Raw genomic sequence first — 20,154 nt, forward strand, 5'->3', positions numbered from 1 at the left:
GAACGGCTGCTGGAGAGTTGCTCGGCACTTGCCTTCTTCGCGGGAGGAGATCAAAGCCTGTTTCCGCTTCTTCCGAAGCGAAATCACGCCAATCTCACACTCCCTCTTAGGCGCTGCTGCCTGCTTGTCCCCCCCCTCGCTGGGGAGCGATGCGTTGGGCTAATAACTGCCCAAACTGTCGAAAGCGGCCATCGCCCACTTCGCACAAAAGTGAAAGTGCATCAGTCCTCCATCTTAGCTCGACCGGAAGCCAAAATGCTGGTACTTCTTGACTGACTGGGATTGGACACTTGTGTCTTCTCTTCACTCCATTACTTTGCTAATCTACTAGCTACTCAGTCTGTGCGAGAGAAAGTCTTCAGCCAACTAAAATGTTGCTCTTTTAGAATAAGGGGAAGATGATCCTTATGGAGGGACTTAGTGGCTTTCCTATGGTGAAATTCCAACTCTGGACTTCCAGTTCACAACTGATGCTTTTTGAGTGCTTGTAAAGGTTTTACAGTTTCATCCTTTGAAATCTTAATGGTATTTCTTAATTGGCCTTGAGAGTAGTTCTCCACAGTCTGTTTTGACAGGCACGTCATGTTAGGAGTCACTGATGAAGGCGTCAGTTGTTGGCAAATGTCTTGTTGTTGTGTTTTGAGCATCGGGAATTTAGCTACCACAAGAGATACCATGACAGGTCTTCAGATACTACAAGATAGGTGCTTGTGAACAGAGGGTAGTGTATTGGTCCTTACAGTGCTGTAATATTGCCACTTGACTGTCTGTGCTGCTTGGAACCATTTTGATTGTCCAGGAGTAAGATTCCTGTGGGTTCTGACCTGGATAGCCAAGGCTAACCCAAATTTAATCAGATCTCAAAGCAGGCTTGGCCCTGCTCAGTGTTTGGATGGGAGACCACCAAGGAAGTCCAGGGTTGCTACACAGAGGCAGGCAATGGCAAACCACCTCTGAACATCTCTTGCCTTGACAGCCCTACAGGGTCACCATAAGCCAGCTGTGATTTGACAGCAAAAAACAAAACAAGGATTCCTGTAACAATGAAGCATAAAGTAGGTTCGTGGCATTTTAATGGAGAGAGGTCTTCAGAATTAGACTACTCCTGACACACAATTTATGCTTCAACCACAATGCAACCAGCTTTCCACTGATGAATTATGACCTACAATTAATGTTGCCAGATGGTTTCAATAAAAATACTGGACAAACATAAAAATGTATCGACCTCCCCCACCACCACCACCACCACCATGTGCTCTTACTTCTGGGACTTTCTTCTGATTAGACCCAGATAGAGTTGCTACCAGTGTTCCCTCTAAGATGAGTTAGTGTGAGCTAGCTCACAGTTTTTTAGCCTCCAGCTCACAGATTTTTGTCTTCGCTCAGGAAAGACGGCTCCAGAGCAAACTAATTTATGCAGTAGCCAAATTGCTCGCTCACAACTTTAATGGGAATTGAAAAAGAGCCCTGTAAATTTTTTTTAGACTGAGACTTAAGGCGAAGTTCTAAGGTGACAGCCGTTGAAGACTCTTGCTCCTCCTCACACTGTCTGTGCAACCTGCTTCATCCAGTGCCATCTAGAGGCCTTGGCACCTGGGTTGCTCAGATCCTGTTCTGACCACAGCACCACACATGCTTTCAGTTGAACTGCTCTTTGGCATTGTATTCTGCAAAGAGGGCCTTGCAAAACTGCTATTGGCAGGGTTCCTTAGAAATGCCAGGATAGTTAAAATGGTATAAATCAGAGTGTAGATTGGCCCATAAGCTTCTATTTTGTCAAGCTGCAGTAATTTACCAGCTACCTCTGAACTGTCCACAGATTTCTTTTAAGCATCCCTGGAGAAACAGCCCTGCAAATGGAACTGCAGGAGGCATATGTGGCTCCTCAGAATTACCTCTAAATTTCTTGAACAGAAGCTGGAGTAGACAAGTGAACAAGGCTTAATTTTAGCCCTGGACTGCCAGGGTATTCTAAGTGCCACTGGGCATGTACAGAGTAAATTTCTCTCACCACTAAATAATGCTAGCTTATAGTTTTAGACCCAACTTAAATATATGATAAGGCTCTCCTGTGGTTCTTTAAAACTGTGAATGTGACAGGAATTTGGATTAGGACCATGATACTGGGGGTGGTGATTTCAGTCCCTTCTCTGGCCTGTTTTGCTGTGCCCCTCTCATTCATACACCCATGTGGGAAAACAGACAGATACCCATAGTACCTGCATGCTTCCCAGTGCACAGCAGGAGTAGCTGCAGCATGAGAATGCTGAAGAAAAGAGAGTGGCTTGCTAATCCCAGCCTCTAACAAGTCCTGAATTCACTTGCAGTCACAGAGGGGAGGGGGAAGGAGGCAAAGCCCCACTCTCCTCTACTTTTGCGCCTGGTGCAGGGAGGGCCTTGCAGATGGCAGGATTTGCTGCCTTTTGCCACCACTGCCTGCCAGCTATGTATTTCAGGCCCACTTTCTTCTCAACCCTAAAAATACTGGACATTTATATGTCCAGTATTTTCTCATTTTCCCCCAGACAGTCCATGGAAATACTGGACTGCTTGGGACAATACCAGACACGTGGCAGCCCTAACCACGATTCCGTGAAGTTCTGACCTAAGATGGGCAACGCCACCGACACTCCCGTGATTTTGATTTTGTTGTTCTTTAAAGATTTTTCTCCCCAAGCAAGTGAGGGGGAAGGAAGAAGAAGAAAGCCAAAAATGAAAGGAAGGAATTGAAAAAGTAACTGAGACTTAAGGCAAAGTTCTAAGGTGACAGATGATGAAGACTCTTGCCACACTGTCTGTGCAACCTGCTTCATCCAGTGCCATCTAGAGGCCTTGCTGCAGCACTGTCTGGGGGTGTGCATTCGGATGTACCCGAGCTGAAAATCTACCCCAAAAATACCTATTTGGTGCAGATTTTGGCATCCCAAATATATCCAGGGGTTTTTTGGGAAACCAAACAAAAATGTCTGGAACTGCAGCACTGTCTGGGGGTGTGCATTCGGATGTACCCGAGCTGAAAATCTACCCAAAAAATACCTTATTGGTATTTGGGGCAGATTTTGGCATCCCAAATATATCCAGGGTTTTTTTTGGGAAACCAAACAAAAATTTCTGGAAAAATCCCGTATATATTTGGAATTACCAGGCCAAAAACAGCAGAGAAGCGGGAGTAGATTGCTCCCGCCTCTCAGCTGTTTGTCGGGCTTCTACTGCAGTCTGACAAACAGCTGTGCTGGTGGGGAGCAGACGGTTCCTGCCATGTTATCTTAGGGCTGGCTTTTCATGTAGGCCAGTTCAGCACAGCAGCCTCTATGGCTCAATTCTCTAGCATCAGTGCTCTGCCCTATCTGGCTCACCCAGCCCAGTTTGCAGCAAGTCCATTTGTTCTTTGCATACAGAAACCAGTGTTTAGCTTGTCTGTGAGCCAGCTATGCCTTGTGGAGCTGACACCTGTGCCCACTGTTACCCTCGGCTCAGTTTTGTTTGTTTGTTCAATTTATTTCTTCAGTTTATATCCTGCCCTCCCTGCAAGCAGGCTCAGGGCAACTTACAAGGTCACATAAGATATTGTGACAGAGAAACTATATATAAAATCCAGCAATTAAATCCTAAAATTTAACTGGACTGTAGGAGAAGCAAGCCCAGCCAGGGTTTCCCATGCTGCAGTGTGCTCCGTGTTAGATTGCCGCTAACAAAGGTCCGGAGAGTGATTTCAGCAAGTGATTCAGCTTTATTGAAGTAACGAACAAGCACTCAAACGCATTCATTACCAGAACAGATTAACATTGGGAGCTTGGCTCCTTTTAAACATTCCCGGGCTAATGTAGCCACGCCTATTTACAAATAACAACCAATAAGATTGTGTGGATAAGGACCAATGAGGGTTCATCCCGCTCAGGGGATAGGCCTGCTGTGATTGGTCACTGTTCCGAAGCGACCAATAGTTGTCAGTGCTGCATGGAGCCTTGGCCGGCTCGAAGCTTAACATGGGAGGTGGATTAGGCGATTCATGTAATACTGTCAGTAGATTACACTCCGTGTGGCCCAGCGGCTCCTGGGGCTCCCTTCTCCTGCAGCCTGGTCTAAATCAGACTGCGGGAGAAGCCAGCCCAGCCAGGATCAGCTGTGCCCAGTGGGAGCAGATTTTTCCCTGCGGGCTCAGCTTTGCGCTGGTTTGTTGTTGTTGTTTTAAAACCAGTATTTTTCTTCTCAGGTCTATTGGATCTGAAAAAGATTCGGGATTTCCAAAAAAATCCTGGATCCGAATACCATAACAGAAATAGACGCGAACCCAAAAATAGTGGTTAAATTCTTTTTACACACCCCTAGTACTGACAGTCCTCTGGCAACTCTCCAATGTCATCTCCTTGACATGGTTATTGCTGTCCTTTTTCTTTCAAGTGATGTTGGCCTGAAGATACCAAAATGGTACAGTCAGTCTCTCTCCTTTGTATGCTTACACCTTCTGTGATGGCAGATTCCGTCCCTCTGCAACTCCTGAGTTAGAATTTGACAGTCAATGAACGTTTTATTGAATCTCAGTATTGTTGTGGAGTCTGGCTTTGCATTTCATTCTTCTTCTAATGTAATGGAGCAAATCAATTTACCCTTGAGATGGAAACAACTTCCAAAGAAGCGTTTTGGAGTTTAGGGAAACAGCCAATGATTACAGTCTCTGAGGAAATAAAGAAGGTGCCAGCTTCATACAACACTCTCTGTGTTTCCTTTCGTTCTGTTAGGTGGATGCTGAGCAGTACTATGGGGAGCTGGAGGAGAAGTTGACAGATGAGTTTAATGCTGAACACAGCCGGATCGCGCTCAAGCGCCTCGATATGGCTTTTGTCACGTTCCAGGACAAGCGGATGACTGCCACGTGAGGACCCACAATTTATAATTATTTCCTAGCACTTCAAGGAGTTTTACAGTTTTGTTCCATGTGCCCTCACTGAATGGGGCTGTCCAGTTGGTCTATACCAGGAGGTAGGGCTTGAACCCAGGTGGCCAAGATCCAAGACCAGTCTCTATCAAATGAATCAGTCCCTGCCTGTCATGGCCTCTTTCAGCAGCTGAGAAACATTGCTTGTGTGCATGTCTTAGTTTGGAAGGCTAGTGTTGTTGGTTCCCCCCCCCACCTGTGCCACGAAGAAAAAGAAGAGTCCTCCTTAAATACACATACAAGTTACATATATAGAGTAATTAAAACATTTTTGTGTATACCCTATTTTAAAAAATGGTTCATGATTCTAAGCGGCATCCATAGTAAATCTGTCATTTCTAGGCTTGTGCTTTCTGGGCATAAGCAGTTGGTGAAAAGATACCTATTTGGCAGAGATATCTAGAGACCGGGAAATTGTTCTCTAGCTTCTCTTTTAATTTTAGTTAGCTGCCCTGGTTTGTTCATTTTTTGAAATAATTGCACAGTGATTCTTTGTGGAAGCACAACGCAGCCCTTTTGTTGTAACCACTGCCTCTTCTCTTCCCCAGTATTTTGAAGGATTACAGTCACACCCACTGCCGCAAGCATCCACAACAGTCATCCGTTACCACAGTGGTGAAGTCCCATTGCTGGGGGGTCAGATATGCCCCTGCCCCCAATGACATCATCTGGTAAATGTTCATCCTTTTCTACCACATGCTGGGCTGGCCCTGGCACCACTGGGCTGGTTCACTCAAGGCCACGGGCTGAGACTCACGGGCTAAGAGCTTTCTGGATCGTGCCAAAAGGCTTGTGTCTCTGGTCCATGCCCTGGTCTACCTGAAAGTTCAGCTTAGACCTTATTCAGCTGGTGGACATGTTCCCAAGAATTCCCCTCTCCTGCTTCTTGAGTTCCCCTCTTGAACATCTGGGTATCTAGAGGACAGCAAATCTGCTTCTTTGAGCCCTAGGCAGTGGCACCAAGTGAAGTAAATGGAAATTAAATGTATCTTGGACACTAAGTCCAGAAAGACATGCTAGTAGATCTAGGCGCACTGTATTGTAAGCAAGAATAATTCTGGTCAGCTTCCCAAGGTACCATTTTAAGGGGCCCCATCAAGACTGCTGTAGCACTTATCACAGCAGAGTTAAGTGAAACAGCCACTGCATCTGCTGACTATAGTTAATGCACTTCTGCTAAAGGCAGAGAAGTGTATTGGTAAAGGTTCACCAGGAGCCACTGAAAGGGCCTTAATCGCTTCCAGAAGGTCCTCATGGCAAATATTCATCATCTGATTTTGAACGAAGTGTTCTCCCATGGACACTTCTAGCTGTCAGCTGCCTTATTGATTTTATTTATTGAAATATTTATACCCCACCTTTCCTCCTTGTAAGGGGCTCTAGCAACCTTAGAGCTTCTATAGACATCTGCAAGCCAGATGTCAACTAAGCTGTTTCCCATAGGAGGAAGTACATGACTAGGGTTGCCAACTGGCCTGGAGAAAAATGTCCTTGCCCTTTAATAGAAGCTTAATGGGATGTTGTTTACCAGGTGACTGTACTGACCTCCACTCTATGAATTTATTTATTTATTATTTTCAATTTAAATCCCACCTTGCCAGAAACCGGCAAAGCTTCAGCTGCCCATTTCCCTGTGTTAAGCCTTTGTTAAAAAGACAGGATATTTTTTTCTCAGCACCTGCTACCAACCGTACAACTGCAGCTTTTACCGGAATCAGCAACAGCAGCTCCAAATCCCTCTTCTTGGAGATACTGCCTGTTTCATTTCCTGCATTCCAGAGGCTGGGGAAGCAAAAAATTTTTTAAATTAAATTAAAAACAAAACACCCAGGCATTACTTTATTGTATGTTTCTTTTCCCCTTCTTCAGTTGTGAGAAGATTAGCATGTATTGCCATCTTCTGGGCATGGAGCAGGGTCACTGCGGGTGTGGGGGGGGAGTATTTGTAAATTTCCTGCATTGTGCAGGGGGTTGGACTAGATGACCAGAGGTCCCTTCCGACTCTATGATTCTGTGATTATATCTCATGCTTTTAAATGCATTAACTTATTGGCCAGGATCCAAACTGGTTGGCACAGAAGCTCTCTGCTTGCAACGGCTGCCACCTGAAAATTGCCTCCCCCCTGCCCCAAACAAGCCAGGTGCTTTTTGGAGTGGTACCACTTGAGGCACAGGGGCTGTCACAGAAGAAGGAAAACGTTGTATTTCACTTGTTCACGAACAGAAACGTTTTCATGTGCTGAAAGGTTTGGATTCCACCCATCATCTTTTTAGTCCTTCCAGAATTCTTTTTCCCAGCTCCTTCCGAAAAAGTCTGCTCAATCAGTGGAAGTGAGCTCTGCAGATCATAGGGATGTCATGTTGTTTTATCTCTTGAAAAATCCATCAAATACTCATTTTGGGGAGGTGGAATCTAGAGCCAGCATTTTGTGAAATATTGTAAATCTCTGCCCGGTGTCCTTGGCCCAGTCATTAGAATCCTAGCTGAACATAAAGGTGTATACACTAGTTCTAAATCCCGCAAGCTGGGCAGGGTATTATTCTGAGGTTGAATCTCTCGCTGTCCTGGTGGTCGAGAGCACTGATGCCTTCCCTGCACACCCCATCCTGCATGTGCTTTTTTTCTCGTAGGGAGAACTTGTCCGTCCGTGGTGCATCGTGGTGGGTGCGATTTATCCTGCTCAACATCTGCCTCTTCATCCTCCTCTTCTTCCTCACCACGCCCGCCATCATTGTCAACACCATGGACATGTTCAACGTTACACGGCCTGTGGAGAGCCTCAAGGTGCACAAACCCCTCCCATGGGGTTCTGCCTGGTTGGCACCAAAACTTGGCTGTGAAGAGGGTGACATCTCACTCCGTGCCTCCCTGGGCTTGCCCATTCCATGCTCATCAAACAAAGGGAGGGTGCTGCTCAATGTCCTGCGGCAGGAGTTATGCCTCTGCCCCTGGACTTGATAGGAAGATTTACTGCCTTTGTGTGCAGAACAGCAAGAAAACCATGCTCTGTGTGAATGCCTATCAGATTGGCCTTAGACATGTAAATGCATACTGAATGGGTTGTTGATATGAAGAAGGAACAACATGAGGATAGCTATTGCTGAGGCAAACACATTTTTAACATTTATTATACAATGCCTTTCTTCCCAGTGGGAACCCATTGTTCTCCTTAAGAACCCTGTGAGGTAGGTTAAGCTGAGAGTGTGCGACTGGCCCAAGATCACCCAGCAAGCTTGCATGGCAGAGTGGAGATTTGAACCTGGGTCTTCCAGAACCTAGTCCAATGCTCTGGCCTCTACACCACACTGGCTATCTGAAAAACTTGCCTTGCATGGACCCAGCATCTTGTTTAAACTGGGCCTATGCATACAATATTAGCATGCTAAGCACAACGTTTTCACGGGTGACACATCTCTGGTGAATCAACATTGAATGTGTGGCAGCTCGTGGCCAAGTGTCAGCAAGATGCTGGGTGCATGCAAAATAGTGAGGCTAAGTGCTTCTTTCCCGCCAACCACATATGTAAGTCAGGCCTCACTCTTGATCATTGAAACAGATTTTCTCAAGACAAATATCCTATAAATGGGAGATCAGGCAGGTGTGGGGAGTGGCTCTCTCTATAGCCAACCATCCTCTTAGAGCAGAAGTTGTATTTTTTTAATCTCAGCCCCAGGAGGCTGCATAGAGAGAGATTTCTGGGACACCAGAGGAAGTCCTATGCTTATTCCTTGTCTCTCTTTTTTCTCAGAACCCGATTGTCACCCAGTTCTTCCCCACACTGCTGCTCTGGGCCTTCTCTGTATTCCTCCCTTTCATTGTGTATTACTCAGCTTTCTTTGAGGCACACTGGACGAGGTAACTCTCATACTCTCTTAATTTTCAGACTGGAAATGTAACTGCATATCTTGCTGCTGGAGTTATCCTGGGTCTCTGAGCTCTCTGACCATGCCAACTGTTACAAAATTTGGTAACCTCCAATACCCTTAAGAATCTCCGCTTTAATAGTTAAATAAGTATGTTTTGTCGTTCTCATAGTCGTAAAGGGAAGCCTAAATCTGATGCTTTGGTGTCAACAGTACCCGAGAGCTAATACTCTTTCAGTTGCTCCTTGGCTCCAGTTTTCAGATGAACTCCCCCACCCCACCCTTAAAAAAATTCGACTCCAGAGAGAAAAACATATAATTTGGGAAGGGGAACATTGGGTGTGACACTTCAGTTTACTACAGAATTCTAATCTAGCTTTCCCTGATCACTTTTGCAATCTTGGTATCTGCTCTTGATTAACAAAAAGGTTTTTCCCCATCCCTTTTAGATCAAATGAAAATCAGCTGACAATGCACAAGTGTTACTTTTTCCTGGTCTTTATGGTCATCATCTTGCCTTCGCTTGGACTGACCAGGTACAGAGCAAAGTACATACAATATACATCCAGGTCATACTGTCCTTTCAACAGTTCTATCCTGAACCCTCCGTGGTGGTTTGCAAAAGGAGCACACAAATTTCTGCACTTGAAATTCATCCCCCAAAGTTGTAGAGTCCAGCAATAATTTTAACAGTACCTAGTAATTGTCTACAGCAGAAGTCCACAACCTTATGGGAACTGTGGGTGCTTTTGAAATTTTTTAAGGGCTCCACCACCAATTGGCTGCCATGGAGGCCGGGGCCAATCAGAAAATGTGGGAGCTTCCAAGCCAAGCACCTTCCTACGATGGGGGCAACTTTACTAAATGGGTGCTCCCTGGAGACATAAAGGTAATGCCTCCTGGGCTCTTCTGAAACTCTTTTCCAAAGACCCATAGTGAGGTGGCAACCTCTAAGAACTCCACCATGAAGGTTAAAATTTTGTTGTTGTCATTTTATTTTTATTTTTAAAAGTAATCAAAAGGCATAAAATATGACAGCTAGGTTATATGAGAAATAGCCTCTGATATATGGGTAAAGCCTAACTTGAGATAATTCTGTTAATTCCAGTTATCACTTTATTAATCATGTATTATTTGTTTAGGAGTTTAAGGAGAAGATAATAAATAGTTTTTCAAGCAATCACAGGCAATAACGGGGGGGAAATTTTCTTTTTCTTTTTTTCAATACTCATAAACTAAGCAGACATTGCCAGTGATACTGTGTATAATATGATGTAATACTATGTATAGTGTTCTAAAATGTAAGAGATGCGTGTTGCAAGCATGTTACCTGGAAAATAATAAAATATCAGTTAAAAAAAAAGAAAGAAACACTTTCTGCTCCAGTGAGGTGGAGGGCAGTCAGGACTGGCCCTTTTGCTTTGGTGGAAGAAGATGGTGAGTGCCAGGAAGCACACTGGCAGGCACCAGAACCTGTGGAATTGTAGTAAAAAAGGTAAAGGTTCCCTTGCTCGAAAGCCAGTCGAGTCCAACTTTAGGGTTGCGGTGCTCATCTCCATTTCAAAGCCGAAGAGCCAGCGCTGTCCGAAGACGTTTCCGTGGTCATGTGGCCAGCATGACTAAACACCAAGGTTCTCAAAAGGATGCGTTCCATGTGGTGGTTGCAGTTTGTGCAACCTAAACCTAGGTCTGGAAGTGCTTTTCAGACATTGATTCTCTCCATTTGCAACACCATGCCGGGTGCAGCAGTTGAGGTAGCTGCAAGAAAGGATTGCTTATGCTAAGTTTTTCTCAGCTATGCTGCATAAGCCCTTTGTAGTGAGATACTCTGTAACTGGGCTTGCTTACTGGACAGCTTTCCAGATCAGACAATAATGTTGCTTTTAATAGAATGCAAGACATTTTCTGCAACATCTTCCAGCACTATGATCAGATCAAGTACTATACTTTAATCAGACTTAGTCAAAGGCCTAGGTGGAAAGATGCATCCTAAGATAATTTCCCTAAAACCTGTATGTAGAAGAACCCTGCCCATGAGCCCTGGTTGTTTTCTGTACTAAGCAATCAGCTTATAACACTTTCCTGGTCTCCATTGTGTCTCCCCAGTTTGGATCTCTTTTTTCGGTGGCTCTTTGACATCCACTTCTTGGATGAGGCACAGATAAAGTTTCAGTGAGTATTATTGAACAGTGAGACTGTACAAGTGTGGTTGGTCAGCAGTTCTACCAGCGGGGACAGGTGCCCCTGCTTGTGTGTATGAGGGGAGGTTGTATATGAGTATGGCCCTTGTTCTCAGCAAAGTTTGGGGATGCTTGTCACTACCAAAATGTGCTCAGAACACCTCTTTCTCTCCCCTTTATTTTTGTACCTGTAGGTGTGTGTTCCTTCCTGATAATGGCGCTTTCTTTGTCAATTACGTCATCACCTCCAGCCTGATAGGAACGGCCATGGAACTGCTGCCCATTCCTGCACTTATCGTCTACGCCACTCGACTTTCCTTCGCCAAGTCTGAGCCAGAGCTACTCCATATCAAGCGGGTTTGTGGTTCTGTTATTTCCTTAAGCTTGGATGGAATCCTGAACGCTGTGGAGCTCCCTCCTTCACTAGGTTTTTACATTGCTATGCCTTTTCTAGAGGCCATATTGTGCTCTGGTATCTTAAATGCTTAAAGCTTGAAAGAACCTTCTGAAAGACATGCATCAGGTTTGGTTTTGTCAAAAATTTACATGAAGAAGGTGCTGACTTGGGACAAGCTTGGCCTTGAAGTATTGTTAGCGAGGTTGTGCTCCATGTGTGTTCGGTGCACCGCAGCATGCTATGCAGCATGCAGCGTAGAACTAAATGTTCACATCTCAGCTTAGCAGCTTAGTTTTCTTTTCAAGGAAATTGTGTTTCTGTTCCTTGTAGTTGCAGAGAAATAACATAATCAACTAGGTGGTTTTAACCAATGGCAAAATTGAGTAGGACCTTGGAAAAGGGATGCCATTGAACAGGCAATGGGGATTCTTGAGGAGCTGAACTCTCATGGGATTCTGTTTGATTTGGTACACGCATAATGCTTAACCATGGCTAGCATTAACTATGGTTCATTGCCTTTAGCTCGGGTTTAGTTCCTAAACGTATGGTGAAACCATGGCTTACAGAGGGCATGCATAAAAGGGCCACCAAGAAAACCAGTTTGTTACCTTGTAAGCTAGGATGGCCAAAGTGGAAGACGTTAATCATGGTTGCTCAAAGCAGTCATAGCATTTAACTGTACATAATGCCTTGGTTTGCAGATCCTCTTGGAATAGCTTTCTCATTCTGGTTTGTGGCCAGTCCTTATCTGTGATTTTGACATTCAAGCATACTGCTTAACCTTGATTAAAGAAAATGAATTATGGTCAAAAATTATTCTGCACGTGACCTTTGAACACGGTGCTCCATGCTACAGTGTTCTTGTAACCTCCATGAAGCTGAAGACAACAGAGTAAGTGTGCTAATGTGTTTGTTTGTTTTTTTGTCCCCTCAGAACCAAGCGTATGAGTTCCAATTTGGACTGGAATATGCCTGGACCTGCTGCATTTTTGCTGTTGTCATGACTTACAGCATCACCTGCCCCATTATTGTCCCCTTCGGTGAGTACACATGAGGCTTCCTTATACTGAATCAGACCCCTGGTCTATCAAGGTCAGTGTTTTCTATCCTGACTGGCAGCAGCTTTCCAGGGTCTCAGCATTACCTACTTTCTGATCCTTTAAAAAAATGGAGATGCTAGGAATTGAACCCGGAACTTTCTGTACACTAAGCCACTGCTGTACCAACCGAGCATACTATGGCAGTCTCCCAAAGGTGCTGTCATTGTCTTTGGCAATCCCTGCAATGCCTTGGCTTGGCCCATCACAGTCAGAGAAGGTGCTGCAGCAGAAAGCAACATTATAAGGTGGGTCACATGCTTGCCACTGTGAAGTTAACTTTCCCCAATCTGGTGGCAGCAGGCCCTGTCCTTCTGGGTGATCAGGTTCTGTATACACAGGACATTTTGGATTATATGGAATTGTTAATCCCACAAAAATAGAAGAGTGGAACCTATGACCAGATTTGGAAATGCCCTGTTCACAATGATAAGATTTAGGAGCTGTGACTGAAATCCAAACACTTTGAGGTGGCAGAGACAGGTGAGGATGCTTGATCAGGCCCCAAAGAGCACTTCGGTCGGAGTCACAACACCGCCTAGTGATCCCGGGCCCTAAGGACTTGCTGTGACTTGCTGCCACAAGGGCCAGGTCCTTTTCGGTGGCGGCTCCTACCTGGTGGAATGAGCTCCCGAAGGAGATCAGGGCCCTGCGGGGCCTTCTACAGTTCCGCAGGGCCTGCAAGATGGAGCTCTTCCACCAGGCTTTCGCGTAGGAGCCGCTGCCACCACTACTACCAACGTATGAGCGCAGAGCAGTACCGCCAGGCTGGCGTTGATTGACCATGGAACATCATGGTCCATGGCATCCTCCTCATGGATCCCAATGTGATGTGCAATAGGGAGTGAGCACGTAAATCACGATGGATCCTGTGAATGTCCACTTGTGTTGAATCGTTTTAACTTGTATTTTAGTGCACTGTGTGCCTTAACTGGTTTTAAATTTGTGGTAAACTTGTGGTATTGTATTATATTTGTGCTTTGTAAGCCGCCCTGAACCCACGTGCGGGGAGGGCGTGGTATAAATGAAATAAAATAAAAATCAATAAAATAAAATAAAAGTATAGTGCTGGATATTGTGAAAGAAAGCTGAGCCTAGCACAGAAGTCCAGTGCCACACGGTGTCTTTTCTAGTGTTTGGAGCTCCCTTGGCAATAAGAATGTCCGAGAGCCACTAAGTCCACTAGCTTTCTGCTGTTGATCAGTGAGGAAAGTGGATGTTTTCCATGAGAGTTGGAACTACTGGACATACAAAGATACCCAAATTTGAACCTTGGTCCATCTAGCCCAATAGTGGGATGGATCCCACGCAAAATCTACACAGAATGGGATCTCTTTGCTCCCCCCCCCCACTGCAGCCCCAAATCTCCCCACAAGCAGCTTGTGGAGTCATGGGACTACCATTGACAGAGTGAGAGAGGGGAAATAGGTGGAATCTTCCCTCATTTATCCATCATCAGAAATTTTTCACTGGATTCACCCCACTGTCTACGCCAGCTGGTATCAGCTTACCAAGATCTCAGGCAAAATACTTTCCCCCCCAGCATAGCTCCTTAAGAACCTTTTGATTGGCATTGCCAGACATTGAACCTGGGATCTTCTGCATGCAAAGTGAGTGCTTGGTCACTGAACTATAGTCCTTCCTGGTGAATGCAGCAAAGTCTGCCTGGACCACAGTATCAGCCCCTGCAGCACCTTGGCTGCTGGTGTGTCTTCTGAATTGCTGTTCTCTTTCCTCCCCACCGATCTGTTTCCACACAGGTTTGCTCTATATGCTGCTGAAGCATATGGTTGATCGCTACAATATTTACTACGTGTATATTCCCACCAAGCTGAACCAACGTATCCACTCTGCAGCTGTAAGCCAGGTGGTGGTGGCTCCCATCCTCTGCATGTTCTGGCTACTGTTCTTCTCCATCCTCCGTCTAGGTAGGTACAATTTAAGCTTTGCAAACTCATTCATATGTCTCTGAATGCGAAGGTGGTAGCAGTTCCTGAGCAGGAATATTGCAGAATGTTCATCTACTAGAACATTTTCATACCTGGCGTTTGTGAAAAATGATGTACAAACTCTGCTGCTGAAGCACACGCTTGATCATTTTGCTTCTGGACTGATCAGACCTATTTTGCCAGTGTGGACTCTGATGCTAAACCAGTTGTTCACCCCTGTGCCTTGGAGAACTAGTTCAGAAATCACATAACTTTCAGCTGTTCCCAAAAGCAGATGATTAGTGCTGTTTATCACTTTTCTATATCACTTGAAATCAGTAGGACTTACCTATTGCAATCCATGCACCAAATTATGCACAATGATTTCTTAAGTACTTTTAAAGTTGCTACCTTGGGCAAACTCACAGCAACCCTGTGAGCCAGTTCATGTTTGAACACACACAGCTTAAGGCTGACAGATGATGACTTGTTTAGGGCCGCATAGTTGTTCACAGCAGAGGTTACAGATGCCTGTACTTGAGGTCTCATGGTTGTCTTGAGCACTCCGGTCTTGCTGGGGATGAGATTTGCAAGTCTTCTTGTATATCATCATGGATACATCCTATATTACAAGTGAGGGATTAGAAGCCCAAGTGACTTCTGCTTTTGCAATCTCTGCTGCTTTGAACAATGAAACCAGCTCTTAGTTAGGAAATATCTGGAGGGAGATAACACTGGTGTGGAAGGTCTTACTGATGTTCCACTGCTCTAGAACTCATGAACACATGAGACTGCCTTCTGCTGAATCTGGCCATTGGTCTATCAAGGGCAGTATTGTCTATTCTGACCAGCAGTGACTGCCCGGGGTCTCACATCATCTGGTGGTGGAAAGTGCCATCGTCACAGCTAATTTAGGGCAACCCTGTGGGGTTTTCAAGGCAAGAGATGTTCAGAGGTTTGTTTGCCATTGCCTGCCTCTGCATCATGACCCTGGTATTCCTTGGAGGTCTCCCATCCAAATACTAGCCAGGGCTGACCCTGCTTAGCTTCCGAGATCTCAGGAGATTGGGCTAGCCTAGGCTATCCAAGCCATCTGCTTCCTGATAATTTCAATTGCAGATACCAGGGATTGAACCTGGGAGCTTCTGGATGCAAAGCAGATGTTCTGCCACTGATCTCCTAACTCCCAGCTCCTAGAACTGTGCAGTAGCCAAAGCTGAATTGATGTGAGGCAGATTTTAGCCAGTACCCACTTAGATTGCAGGGAGAGGATACTGACTGGGTGGTCTATTGATGATTCTCTCAAGGGGTGGTGCTAGAGAATTTAGCTAGGTTTGAGGGCTGAGGATTAATAGTACTTAGAATGCCCCCAGCCAGATGTCAGATGACTTGTACTTAACACTAGTGGTATTTGGGCTTTCAGATTTAACGGTAAACATAATTGGAGAAATCAACATCAGCTGATCTACATTCATAATTGGAGAAATCAACATCAGCTGATGTACATTCCTGTGTTGTTGTTTATCTCTCTCTCTCTCTGTGTGCTGCAGGCCTCATCAGGCCCATCACCCTTTTCACCAGCGTAGTCCTTTTCTTCTGCATCCTTTTTTCCTTCTTTGGCCTTTGTCTGAAGAAGCTCCGATCAAGGAAACCCTCCAGTTACCAGGTAGGAAATAAACAAGGAATGCTTCTAGTTTCGTGTGAGCTGTTCGTTGTGCATCTCAGGTGGACTTCAGCAAATTCAGAGAGCCAAAGGTTGAGTGCTGGTTCCTCCATTATTTTGAAGATATGCATATGCACTGCATAGATAAAGGAGATTCTTCAGCTACCGAAAGTCTTGTCCTGCTTTTGAAACAGATGTGCATGTTATTTTTTCTAGAAGGGGTGACACAAAACAGGAAAAGTCTGGAATCCAACAAGCACAGGAGACAAATTTATTCAAATGTTGTATATATCCCAACACATTTTTTTGGTGGTGTGTGTGTGCGCGCATGCGTGCATGCTTGCACGCCTGGAAGTCATGATGACTTCTGGCAACCTCTGTTGGGGTTTGGACATTTCAGAGAGGTGGCTTGATAACCTGCCTCTGTGTCCCGATCCCTGGTATTCCTTGGAGAACTCCCTTCCAGTTACTTGCCAGGGTCAGCCCTGCTTAGCTTCTGAGATCTGACAAGTTCCGGCTTGCCTGGGCTATCCAGGTCAGGGCATCCCAACATATTTTGAGTAGTTTTCCTGGGTGAAAGAGCTTCAGATCCCATAGGGATATGTGAAACACTCTTAGCTGGAGAAACTTCATATATACTTCTGGAATCAGGATGAATCCCAAAAATAATTGCAAATTGATTTATTTAAATAGTGGATGTTTTAACGCTCAAAGAGGCTTCCAGAAAACCCATCAGAAAAAACAATAGTAAGACAGCTCTCCAACCCAAGGAAACACCATAGATTTTTTTAAAAGCTGAAATGGAAAATGTTTACTAGACAAGAACAGCCTTGCATAGTTTATGAGACTTAGCAATGGAAGGGGGTCTTTGCTTTGGCAGACCATTCCACAAAAGCTGAAGAGCTGACAAGCCAAGTGGACCTCCATACTTCCTTGTCTTGGAGTACAATCTTTCAAGAAGTACACTGGTCTCAAATAGTGTTCTTATTTCCTGAAGAATAACCAGATGCGATTTTCAAGGTATGGAAAGATGCAAGTGTTAAATTTTTCTCTTGCCATTCACTAAAGGAACTCAGGAGCATCATACATGGTTAAGGACCACGCCCCATTTTATCGTCACAGCAGCTTTTTGGTTAAGCTGAGCAGTAGTGACTGGCCCAGAGAGCTTCATGGTTTTGAAAACAGGAACTCCTTAGTCTAAGGCAAGCTCTGTCCACTACAGTTCACAAGAAAATGTGATCAGTGACCCTTGAAGGAAAGTAGCCTTCAAGTAGTTTTTTCCCCTGTGCCTGAAAAATGGTTATGTTGATTGTTATCCCACAGGTAATATGAGAAGGATCTCAGTGTCTAAGTGTTTGAGGTTTAGTGCTGTAGTCACTCATGTCTTTGGTGCACACACATTCGCACACTACTTGTGTGTACCTGAATACATGCAGGTGCCTTACAGTGAGTCAGACCATCGGTTTATCAAGGACAGTATCATCTACACTAATTGGCAGCTGATAAAATCACTGGCTGCAATAGTTCAGTGAGATTCTTAAGCCCACTTCCATTTGTAAAGGAGGGTATATTTTCCATCCTTCCTGTCCCCAATATGGACCCAAAGCTGCTCACATCATTCTCCAGTCTTCCACTGTCTCTTCACAACAACAGCCCTATGAGGGATATCAGGCTGAGAGAGTGTAATTGGCCCTAGGTCACCCAGCAGGCTTTTGTGACAGAACCTGGGTCTCTTAGATTCTAGTCAGATGCACTAACCATTACACCTCACGGGCTCTGATAGGTCAGGGAAGTTGTTAAACTCCTAGCTTTATTTTTTGATGAGTTACGCCTGTCAGAGTTAACCTGCTTCTAATGCAAAAAGTGGGGGGGGGGGATGGGACTGGAGATTACGTGGGATAGGATGTTCCAATTCCATTCATGGTTGTCACTGCAACTTCCACAATCATCCTGCCACTAGTGGCCAATTTTGAAACTCCCAGTTTGATTTTCTGTTGAGATATCCCTGTCACAGATGGACTAACAGACCCTTTTATTATTGTAGAAAATGACTTGCTCACAAAGCGATGTGTCAGTATGTAAGCAGCGTGAGCTGGCAAGGCTGACCCGAATCTCCAAATCAGACTGTTGCCAGTTTAATTCTCATTCCAATATCCCTTAAGGGAAATGTTCCTTTTGAGGTTTGTGGGCAAGGCCTTACTTTTTATCTCTCATCCTGCCTGTACTTTTCTCTGTTTACAAGCAGCTGTCTGAGCAATCTGAAGGAGCATTCAGTGATACAGAAAGGAGCAGCATCTCTTCCACTCCCAATTCCAACGTAAGCATGCCTCCCATTTCCCATACACCTCCCCCTCTTCTTGCACACCAGGGCTGCTAAGGTGCCAGCATTTCTGTAGGCACTAAGGAGCATTCTGGGTTCTTCACAGGCAACCTGGGACACCATTCCGTCTGGCTGCATGAGTCTACCATCTTCTGTTGACCAGCCAGATCCTTCCTCTCCCCCGGCTTTTATTCCTTTGCAAGTAAAGTTCCTCTTGAATGTAACCTGCTGTTTGCTTCTCTGTCACAGATGTTTGTGGCCACAGTGCTGCAAGAGCCAGAGCTGAGTCTGACACCAGCTGCCTCCCCGGCTCATCGGTCCTACGGCACTATGGGCACCCGCCTCGAGCAAGTGGAGAGTATGGACGAGGGTGGCATGCAGAGCTTTGAGACAGAGCTGGAGAGCACAGAGGGCGAATACAGAACGGGGCTGGTGCTGGACAACCAGAGTTCCTATCATTGACAACCTCCGGCCAGAGCAATGACTGATAGATAGAAACATCGAAATGTTAAGAGTGTCATAGGGAAGTGTCACGTCCTAAGGCCTCTAGATTGTTCTGTGCTGCTGTGTTATCAGTCCTGCTGTGAACCACTCCTGGGCAGAGATTTAGTTCTTGCTAAGGAGACTGGGACCCTTCGGGCTGATGAATAATGAGCCTTCTATGCTGCATGTCTTGTGGCCTCAGTCTTGGGATGGCAGCTGACTGCTGTGTGCAGATAGCTTGACTCGTGGTGGAGACGGAGCTAACGAGGAAGATTTGCGGGGGCTTCTTGCTTCCAGTAGCTCCAGCTGTTCCGCACCTGTTCCATTTGTTGCCTCTCATCCTTCTGTTCCAGGTCGCACAGACTTCCATTGCCTGACTCTCCTGACAAACTTCCGATCTCAGTCACCCTGTTTTCTCGCACTCTCCCTCCTCCATTTCTTTGCTTTTCATGTATGTTTTCTCGGATTATGGGGAAACCCTTCTGCTCATGACAGTCAAGGAAAGAGACTGTGGCGTTCCCACAGCACTATCCACCCCACCCCACCCTGGCAGCTGTGAACTTTTACGGAAGCCTTTGGGGGAACTGGGAGGGGAGGGAGTTTCCTGAAACAAATTAAAAATGAGCGATGAGTCTGTTGCAGAAGCAGAAGGCCCATAAAGGTTCCTGAATGCCGCAGGGTCACTAAGAGACACTCTGTTGTGAATTACAAAAACTCTTAAGCTTTTGGTTGTGCCCTACAAGCTGCTGCTGCTGCTTTTGCCCAAATCAGCTGCCTCTAAGAAAGACTTGCTGTGCCCATTCGGCCTGACTCGTCTCTATTTTTCTAAGCTGGTCGTGTTCCAGGAGAATTGTCTCATTCAGGTCTTGCCTGTTCTTTGTCTGAGGTCCAGAAGGGTGGCTGGTGGTGGGTTTCCTTGTTAAAGCAGACTTCCAGGTGGGGGTGAAAGAAAGACTGAGCTAGCAGCCGTGGGCCTAACACAATACAACAGCAACAGACTTGCATCTGTTTAAAGCCTATATTTGCCAGAATTGCATAGGAAACAGGGAAGGGACATGGTCAGAACTTATAAAGCAAGATGGGTAGATCTGTAAGGGAAAAGGAACCCTCCCTCTGCCTGCTGCTCACCACTCTGCATCCCCTCTCCTAGGCATTTCCCCCCAGCTTAGGCCTCCTTCTAGTATTGGACTCTGGCTAGGGGGACAGGAGCTCACGGGACTGACTGCAGAAAGGCATGCTGTGTTCTGAGGGGACTGCATGCTTTCTTTTGTCACCTTGATACA

At 45.5% G+C, this 20,154-nt stretch overlaps 1 protein-coding gene across 1 annotated transcript in view; it reads left to right on the forward strand.

Moving 5' to 3' along the window:
* The window catches only part of TMEM63C (transmembrane protein 63C), a 43,311-nt gene extending 24,297 nt beyond the window's left edge, over nucleotides 1-19,014 (forward strand). The window contains exons 13-24 of the mRNA XM_015418360.1: nucleotides 4,743-4,876; nucleotides 5,488-5,610; nucleotides 7,571-7,724; nucleotides 8,689-8,795; nucleotides 9,253-9,339; nucleotides 10,910-10,975; nucleotides 11,178-11,340; nucleotides 12,315-12,420; nucleotides 14,238-14,405; nucleotides 15,956-16,071; nucleotides 18,311-18,385; nucleotides 18,638-19,014. Coding sequence (XP_015273846.1) covers nucleotides 4,743-4,876; nucleotides 5,488-5,610; nucleotides 7,571-7,724; nucleotides 8,689-8,795; nucleotides 9,253-9,339; nucleotides 10,910-10,975; nucleotides 11,178-11,340; nucleotides 12,315-12,420; nucleotides 14,238-14,405; nucleotides 15,956-16,071; nucleotides 18,311-18,385; nucleotides 18,638-18,850 — 1,512 coding nt within the window. The 3' untranslated portion in view covers nucleotides 18,851-19,014. The remainder of the gene's footprint in view (nucleotides 1-4,742; nucleotides 4,877-5,487; nucleotides 5,611-7,570; nucleotides 7,725-8,688; nucleotides 8,796-9,252; nucleotides 9,340-10,909; nucleotides 10,976-11,177; nucleotides 11,341-12,314; nucleotides 12,421-14,237; nucleotides 14,406-15,955; nucleotides 16,072-18,310; nucleotides 18,386-18,637) is intronic.
* The last annotated feature ends 1,140 nt before the right edge of the window (nucleotides 19,015-20,154 follow it).

Source organism: Gekko japonicus, unplaced genomic scaffold (assembly GCF_001447785.1).
Source record: "Gekko japonicus isolate JY-2015 unplaced genomic scaffold, Gekko_japonicus_V1.1 scaffold3, whole genome shotgun sequence".
Taxonomy (NCBI): domain Eukaryota; kingdom Metazoa; phylum Chordata; class Lepidosauria; order Squamata; family Gekkonidae; genus Gekko; species Gekko japonicus.